Source organism: Zingiber officinale, chromosome 2B (genome assembly GCF_018446385.1).
Source record: "Zingiber officinale cultivar Zhangliang chromosome 2B, Zo_v1.1, whole genome shotgun sequence".
NCBI lineage: Eukaryota > Viridiplantae > Streptophyta > Magnoliopsida > Zingiberales > Zingiberaceae > Zingiber > Zingiber officinale.
The window spans coordinates 77769992-77779665 of NC_055989.1; the positions used below are offsets into that span (position 1 = coordinate 77769992).

A 9674-nucleotide genomic window follows, 5' to 3' on the forward strand; every position below is an offset into this window, starting at 1 on the left:
AATTGCAGGTCTACATCCAAAACTGAAGATGGCTTACCCAATGACTCACGGCTGGAAATCATTTGCTGGGGATGTCCGCCGGTGTTGGTTTGCTGCTGGAGAAACTTGGTCGAGCTCCTCACCGTGTGTTTCTGCTAGAACCAACCCCTAGTCAGTCCAATCTCCTATCCTGGCCACCAATCGTAGATCCCATAGCTACCAAACCCTAATTGAAACAATCCTTACCTCCAATACCTCAGTGACAGCTTCCACCACCAGCGGCGAGGCGAAATCCGACGAAATCAGCTTGGCGTTAGGGCTAGGGAACGCCGTGACCACTGTTTGGAACGCACCCTCAGCTAAGATTGAGCTCGGGGTTCCGGCGATTCGACCCTCAGCGTCTCCGGTCTCCAGCTCTGCTCCTCCTGCCCGACGGTCCTCGCACGAGGCAGCAAATCCGAAGAGAAGAAGGGGTAGAGGACTGGAGGCTTCGGCGAGGCTTCCCTGAACTCCGCGTCACCGTGAGCTCGGGTGCGAAGTGCCATCGCGGCGCTGGGTCGGCGGAATCGGGCGAAGGGGCGAACAGGAGGGGAAAACGGAGTTTTTAGGGCTTTAAGCACTGTAGCTTCCATATAAATAGTAGGGTTTAATTTCTCCACTTAGCATAAATTCCCCTTTAAACCCCTTTCAAATGGTACCTTCCATTACCTCTTTAGACTCACAATTTCATCCCTTCAAATTCTACAATACCATCTCCAAATAAATCCAGAAAAATGTCTAAAATTTCCTGTAAATTATTATAGGTTATTTACTTTGCCGTATCTCACACATATACCCAGTGGTTCCTTGTCAAGATTGTTACTCAAAATCTTTGGCCAAAGCATCACATGTTAAGAGTATTGTACTCTTGGATAGATGTACAAGAAATTTGAATCAACAGGACGAGGAAGTACTACTTGGGCTATGTGTGATATAGTTAGCCTAGTAGGGACTGATACACAGACCATGTCCTAAACCAAGTGGGTATAAGACGAGTGAAAGGAACGAGACACGACTCATTATAGTTGCACGTTCAGAAGTGGTTCTAGAATGAACCGTTTGATTTTTTTGATCAATTAGGGGTTATGATGTACTACTAGTTTTCGCTCATGATCGATCCATAATTAATGGTTAATTATGGATGACCAACATAGCTGGGAACCTATTGGGTCACACGCACTATGAATTTATTTGAAGGATTTAAAATTAGTTTGAGAATTGGATTCTCACATCACGAGAAATTGAGTCTGATTGGACCAGACGAAAGATAATTAAATATGGAAGATATTTTGTCAGAACAAAAGAACGGATGTGCCACGTCTTTTGAATATGAGATGGACCCTCTTTGGTTTAATTATAAACTAAATTAATTTAGTTTTAATTAAAATTGGTTTATTTATTAAACCAAGAGATTTGGTTTTGAACCAACTTGGTTTGGTCTTGAACTAAATTTAAGGCTAATGGTATGGGTACAAGTTAACTGATATAGGTTTTGGACTTGCTCCTCTAACCCATTAGGATATCTATATATTAATACAGATTGGAGAGAAAATAATAACTTTTGATCAAAAACCTAATTGTTAGATTTTAATCAAAACCCTCCCCTCTCTTCTCCTTGCCACCACCCAAGCTGTCGCCACCAACCACTAACCCTCTAGACAACATCCCTCTGCCAACCAGAAGGACACTAAATCATGAGTGCTCCAATCGTGGACTCCTTCTTGAACGGTCAAGAATAGCAGTGAGGAGCTGATGCACCCCGTGTGCCACCGCCGTCGTTGTCGTCTCCCTTCTACTACCGTAAGGGCTTACCACCACTTTCCCTTCCACCGAGAGTCACCTGTCGACCTCTAGAACCTCTCGTTGTTGGCTATGCTATAAGCAGTAGCAAGGAAATGTCACCAACAACAACGATTGTCTCTATTATTTTTCTCCTTTTGTTGTTACCGGGTTGCTTTCGCCACCTAACACAAATCAAGATTGAATCCTTCTCTCGGATCATGTTATCTAGGATTATTGGCTAGTACCTAAGATGAAGACAAGAATTGTGACTTTGTGAAGTCATCTTAACAATTGCTCGCTGTGGATATGGATAAAGGCGAGGCTTTGAGAGTGTCACTTGGTTGATGTCCTTTCCACTTTGCATCATTCGTTAGATATACCTAGAGTAAAGTTATTTTTGTAAAATGTTATATTGCGATTATGTCTACATGAAATATTTTCTTGTATGCATGTGGTGTATGTGCTAAATGAATTAGATTTATTATTGTTTTAAATTTCTACTGAGCATGTTTACGAAATATGTTTTAGCACTCACCCGTATCAGGCTCCCTAACATTATCAAATAGGCACTTTGAGCCTTGTTTTGGTTCAACCTCTCTTTCTTTTGAATACAGTATGAAATGAGCTCATTAAGAGTCAATTTCTCCTTTTGACAGTTATAATTGATCTAGAATTATTTGAACTAGTTTGGAAAAGAAATAAACACTAAATGCACAAGTATGTCGTCTGACAATTCAAGGTTAAGTACTTTCAACCTTGATGCAAGGTGGGACATTTCCATGATATATTTCCAAACATTTCCCTTGCCTTTATACTTCATGGAAATCAAGCTCTTCAGAATTATGTTTGTTTCCGCCTTATCACTTTTGACAAAGCGCTTCTCAATCTCATCGAGATATTCTTTAACTTTGGTGATACTATCAGACACCACACCCCTAAAAGCCTTAGGTATGTTGTGTTTGATGATCATAATACTCATGTGATCGTACTTCTTATATTTAGCGTTTGTTCAAAGGAGCTAGAATTTGGAGGAACAATAGATTGCTCGGTTCTAATCATAAAATCTAGATCCATGCAGCCAAGAATAATAAGAATGTTCTTCTTTCAATCCTTAAAATTAGTACCATTAAGGATTGACACTGAACTTAAATTAGTAGAAATAGTAGCAACATTTGTTAAAAAAACACAAGAATAATAACATAAATAACATGCTCATTTTGAATAAATTAAAATAAATAGTAAATCTCATCTAAAAATACCTAGTGTAATAACAATATCAAGATTTTGGATAGGAATATTATTTGTAAGTGGTACTCTTGTTGTAATAATCAAACACTAACAATAATGTATGACAAATAATAAACTTATCTTTGGATCGATTTATTATATTCAAGAAAAATAATAAAAAAAAACTTTATAATTGTTATGTGTAATGTATTTATTATCACAGATAAATATATTATTTTGATAAATATAAATGTTCCTTTGGGTCGACTTATATTCACATAAATATACACATTTACACCTTAATTCATACCTCAATAATATCTCAATATTTCAAATAAAATTAAATTTAAATAATAGAGATAACTTTTTCGATATATAAATTAAATTAAATTAAATTAAAAATAATAGATATTAATAGGATTCATACAATTAATGAAAAATTAAAACTAATATTATAAAATAATTTAATTATTTTATTTTATTTAAATCATTAAAATTCATGGATTGTTATTAATTATGACATTATTATAAGGGTAGTTATGTCTTTTTATGAAAAATGTTAAAATTAAAAAATTATGAAATTGACAACTGACAACCCAGCATGGCCGTCTGTGCTATCCCCTAAACATTGCGTCGGGTTTTTTTTTTAAACAAAATTCCTTCCAAACCAGGTCACTTTTTGACACAATTGTCCATCATATCTGAAACCACACGATTTTCTAAAACCAATGCAACAGTCACACTTCCCTCGTATGATAAAATATGAAATCGTTTGTCCCAACATTCTTGTCGTACCTGATCTTAGATTATCATGAAAAAGATAAATTATGACAGTCGAAAGGATAAGTGGTGGTAGGGTGAGATGCACAAGGACCGGAGATTTACGCTCCGACTACCTTATGATTTGACCCTGCGACCTCATGTGACAAATAAATATCATTTATCATCTCAGATGATCCGTGGGATCCGTCACTTTTTCCCTCATGTTCGTCTTGATGTGAGTCACTGTTCGATAATGAATTTAACTGATTTTCTTATCTCTATCTCAAAAAATTAAATTTCTAATAAGCATATAACAACCGAAACATAATAAATTCATAAGAATTAAAAATAGATTGTTGATAGAAAAATGAATTAAGAATTCTCAATACAAAAGCCTCAATTCTATTCAATTATTAAAAAATCATAAATATAGTAATCAGTAATTACAGAAGCATATGAATTTATAGTGTGGGTTTGATTTTGAGCACTATCTTTAATTTACAAATTTCCTTAAATAGAGTTTTACCGATGAAATACAAAACATATAATATTATATTTATAATGATCTAAGATTTTTTATTTCTAATTTGATCTCTCACCAAATTAAAAATTGTGCATATGTATTCATATTATTGTATTCATGACAATTAAACCCCTAATCTTTAATTCTAAACCTGACCTAATTTATTATATTTATAATTATAATTATAATCCAAAATTTTAATATCCTTTCCTTCGAAATTTGATTTAGAAAGACTTTCATATAACAAATAATCAACCAATTCAATTCCTCGGTATGGTTCTAAAAACGTTGTCTTCAACTAATTTAACCGCCTTCAACAGTACAGGTTGGTTGAAGTCCATTAGTGTTGGCCGAGGGATCCATCGGTTGACATCCGCCGGATCACGGTGTTGACCTAACCACAATATTTAGTGATGAATTCCACTCGTATTTATCGATTGGAACGGCGCTGTTTGTTTGTTTATTTTCACAAGTTTTGTTGTGAGCCTATGATTATGACTTGAATAATATCCAGAAGTGCAAGTGACTTAACAGTTCAACCTCTCATATTTTTCTTTATCATCTCATTATAGAAAAATATTTTACAATGTACCATAGTTGAGAATGGAATTATAGAAAAATAACCTGTGGGATTTTTCACAATGTAAATTACAGTTTGGTATGTATTTCATTAACAATACTATCTTCCGGTTCAATATATCCGTTCGAGTCTGAAAACCTTGTGTCTAGCTTTGACCATCTTCAACAGTAAATTTGGTCGAAGTCCATTAGTATTTAATATTGACCGAGGGATCCACTAATTGACAAATCTGCCAGGCTTCAATCAGAAAAAAAAAAATAGTCATAAATGAACTATATCGGCTTGTTTATTTATTTATTTATTTATTTATTTTTTCCAAATTCACCATTCATCACCATTTTCGAGTCTTTCATGAGTTTTAATTAAGTCATCCGGATGATTTAGTGGTTAGCTTGTAAAATATTATCATCATAAAATCTAGAATTTAAATTTTGATAAAATTAAGATAAATATCTCTTATATATATTAATTATTATTTCAAAAATTAATAATCATATATAATTTATCTCCTCCATATTTATCTAGGCTGAGATGAACGTACTCATCTTCTTTACCCCCGTGAGTTTTATCTACCTCAGTTGCCCAAACTGTCAGACAGCTCATGTTTAATGCATTCGAACTGCACCTGTATGTTTATTTATTTTTCATTACTTCAACAAACACAAAGTAAAATGAATAAAACAGCTGTCAGCAATGACAACATGTATTAGTTATCAATACATATTGTGACATCAATAATGAAAATTATTAAATTATATATAATGTTAATGGAATTTAATTCTATTTTATTGTGAGGTTTTTGTACTTGAAAATATTTGTAACGACAAAAGCAGCATTACTAGTCAATGCACATGCTTGGAGCCACAGCTGTAAGCCACTTTATTTAATTTAATATAATTCATAATAATTTCTGTCTTTTTTTAATGTTTCCATCGTTGAAATTACGTTGAATCAATGTTCCAAATTAAAACAAGAGGAGCTGAGTTATGAAGGCTTCCTAACAAGTAACAACTGCCGGACGGAGATTGATAGCATGGCGACGATGATGGCTATGAAGGCTGTGGACTTCTCCTTTCAGTCCATCGCGGGAAAGCTAGAGAAGATGCTAGAGGAAGAAGCCGCGTTGCTGGCTGGAGTCGAAGATGATGTCCGATACATAGTTGCTGAGCTCAAAAGCATCACCTCTTTCTTGACGGCCATGTCAACCAGGCGCAATATGGATGTTGAACTGCAGAACTGGGTGCAAGAAGTAAGGGAGGTGGCCTACGACGCCGAAGACTCGATCGATGAATTCAACTGCCGTCTCCGATCGACGCCTTACAGCAAGTGCGGAGTCAAAGGTTTTTTCAATCACTTCCTTCGCCGCATAAAATCATTGAAATCTCGCCATGTCATTGCTTCGGAGATTAAGAAATTGAAGATTCAAGTAGAAGAGATTAAAAAGAGGCACGATCGTTATTCCCACACAAATGAAGCTACAAGTTTTGGCACCGCTACCAACTTGGACATGACCGACAGATACTCTGATCCACGGATCATTGGCCATTTTGTAGAGGAAACTCAACTCGTGGGCATCAACCAGAGTAGAGATACACTCATCAAGTGGGTGATGGATGAGAACTATCCCGAGCTTACAACGATTTCTCTCATCGGCTTCGGTGGTTTAGGAAAGACAACTTTGGCTAAGATAGTCTATGACGATCCTATTATTGTCGGAGGCCACTTCCAATCTCGAGTTTGGATCGCAGTGTCACAAAATTACAGCATCAAGGAGCTTCTCAAAAAGATCATTCGACAAATTTCTATCAACGAACAACAAATCCGAGATGTTTTTGGGTGCCAAGATGCCAGTTTGAACACAGAGCAACTTCTGAACATAATGGACGAGGCGCAATTGGTGAAGACCATCAGAGACCATCTCCATGGAAAGAGGTATATGATTGTTTTTGATGACGTTTGGAGCACTGAAGCATGGGAAAGCTTGAGCATTGCACTACCACAAGGTAAAGAAGGAAGTAGGGTGATAGTGACCAGCCGCAGTGAGGAAGTGGCAAACTATAGTTGTTCTCGTAATCGTCAATTTATATTTAAAATATCTCCTTTATCACCCGAGAAATCTTGGGAGTTATTCTGTAGAAAAGTATTTGAAGCCCCTGAGTATAGTTGTCCTCGAGAGCTAGAAAATGTTGGCAAAGAAATCTTGCAAAAGTGCGATGGACTGCCACTTGCGATTGTGACAATCGGAGGTCTTCTGGCTTCCAAGCCTGATAAAAAACATGAGGAATGGAAAGACTTTGGCGACCACCTTCGTTTGGAGATACAAACTAATGATATGCTGTCGAAGATCCATCAGATACTACTTTTGAGTTACAATGACTTGTCTTTCCATCTCAAGCCTTGCTTCTTGTTCCTAGGCATCTTCCCTGAGGATTATGAGATTCGTCGGAAGCGTCTGATGAGACGGTGGATTGCTGAAGGGATTGTGAGCGGCGTAGGTGGCGTCCCCGCTGAGAAAGTCGCCGAGCGCTGCTTCAACGAGTTGGTGAGTCGTAGCTTGGTACAGCCATCAGAATTCTATTATAATGGGACAGTGAAATTCTGCCGTGTCCATGACATGATGCTCGATGTCATAATCTCGATATCAAGGAAGGAGAACTTTGTGGTGCTACTGAATGAGCACCCCACGATTCCGCCTCAACATCAGAAGATAAGACGCTTATCATGGCAGGGAGGAAGCAGTGGACTAGTGCCTAACACTGATCTGTCCCACCTCCGATCCTTCACTGCAACTGCATTTGGTGAGGATGTACCACTGAAGGATTATAGAAATCAGAGGCTGTTGAGGGCAATTGATCTGGAAGGATGTAGCGCCTTGTTTGATCTCCACCCTATGAGCTTTTCCAAGCTGTGCCTTTTGAAGTACTTGTCTCTAAGAAAAACTGGATTACGTAAATTGCCAGATTCAATAGGAGATTTGCAAAATCTAGAGTTTTTGGATATAAGAAGAACTGATATTGAAGAACTACCCAACACCATAGTCAAACTCCAAAAACTGGTCTATCTGCTTTGCGAGCCCCCAATATTTCAGTTTCCGAAAGGAATAAGAAAGTTGAAAAAACTTCGCGTTCTTAGAATAGCATGTGCTGATAATGTGCAGTTGTTACAGGAGATTGGTGAGCTTGTCGAGCTCGAGAATCTTATCATCTGTGTTATTGTTGATGATCTAGAAAGCAGAATGCTGGAGGAGATTAGCACCCTGCTCTCGAAGCTCAATGGCAGCCTTCGATCACTAAAAATTATGCAGATTTCAGACAGCGGTCTGAAAAGGGCACTCCATGAGTTAGCTTCGCCGCCATTGCTGCTCAGCAAGATCCATATACTCGCTAAAACTGACGGATTGCCTACTTGGTTTGCATCTCTGGAGAAGGTTGTCGAGATAACTCTGGGCGGCACACGACTGCAGCTCCAAGATCTGCAAGTCTTGAGAAATCTCCACACTCTGGTCAAGTTGGTCCTAAGAAATGGGTCATTCGACAAGAATGGTGAGGATTTGGTCTTCGATCAGGGATGGTTCACACATCTCAAATACCTGGAAATTGAAACGGACGGTGTGAGTTTCAAAAAAGGTGCACTCCAAAGCCTTGAAATTCTTAAAATGGATAATATTTTCATTAGATATAGCGTCGATGGCATAGAACATCTTCATGGGCTAAAAGAGGTTCACATTCGTAGTAGGAGTGAAGATATAGTTGAGATGGTCAAAAGTATTGCAGCAAACCATTCAAATCGCCCCAAATGTTTTGCATAATTACATTAGCCCGCTTAAGGCATATGGTTTTACTCAGAGGAAGCAGAGATTGCTGTCAATGCAGAGATGAAATTATTAAAGCATCTGGCGTGGTGTGTATTCTATTTCTGCTGTCCAACTTATCCATTGTTAATCTCTTCTATTATGCTTAATTCTTAGACTTGTTTTGCTATTCAAATTATCCTTTGTTAAACTCTTCCACTATGCGTTGCTTGCTAGCCTTTGTATTTCTGAAGAATTATCTAATCTTTAAACATCGCTCTCGTAATAAATTGCTATTCAGAATAAGAGTGATTATATGATTTTAGAGAATATCATTGTACTATACAACTGATATGTACCATATTATTCTTGAATTAGGCAAGTAGTGTATGTGAAAACTGAAGTGTAAACATTCTCATGTCATCCCTTCAATGACTTCATAATGATGGCTCAACAAGAGATGTAAGGTTAGAATCTACGCCGCACTTTAAGACATTTTCTTCAAGCGAGATGACAAATTTAAAATTACTGGCCGCTCCAGATGGACAATCACGAGTACTTCTTGATTTACCCTAATGATAGATGAGAAACTTTCGTAGAATAAGGTCGATCTTTTTTAAGATTTAACTAGTTTAAAGAACTGGATACCTTGATTAAAAAACAAGTTAAAATAGACGAATCTTTGAACCGGATAGGTGATGATCCTGTCTGAAAATTGTGAGGATGACTGGTTAGGGATGTTGCTTCTGTGTTGACTGGGTGTGGACCAAACTTCACTCTGCAACACGAAAAACATCAGTGCCGGACCAAGGAAGGGGTCCCGGTGTTAGCCCTCTGACAATCAAGTCAGTCACAAGAAAGAAGGAAAGTCGAGCGACAATAACACAGGCGTGAATAATGACTATTGTGCGCGTACCTCCGCCAATGTGTGGACCCTTTTATATAGCACCTTGGTGGGTGACGTGCATGCTTCCTGAGGAGCAAACACATTT

The 9674-nt window shown here is 37.5% G+C and overlaps 1 protein-coding gene across 2 annotated transcripts; it reads left to right on the forward strand.

The window, feature by feature from the left end:
- The first annotated feature begins 5854 nt into the window (after window positions 1–5854).
- Window positions 5855–8972, forward strand: LOC122045959 (disease resistance protein Pik-2-like). 2 transcript variants are annotated; one of them, XM_042606411.1, is made up of 2 exons: window positions 5855–8518; window positions 8625–8972. In XM_042606411.1, the coding sequence occupies exons 1-2, from the start codon at window positions 5926–5928 to the stop codon at window positions 8639–8641; spliced, it is 2610 nt and encodes an 869-aa protein (XP_042462345.1). In that variant the 5' UTR covers window positions 5855–5925; the 3' UTR covers window positions 8642–8972. The 2 variants fall into 2 exon arrangements, with proteins under 2 accessions (XP_042462345.1, XP_042462346.1); XM_042606412.1 differs by having other exon boundaries at window positions 8628–8972.
- Window positions 8973–9674: the final 702 nt, after the last annotated feature.

What these genes read in the sequence shown, in the direction of transcription:
- LOC122045959 (XM_042606411.1), top strand. Translation starts at nt 5,926, where the DNA reads ATGGCGACGATGATGGCTATGAAGGCTGTGGACTTCTCCTTTCAGTCC.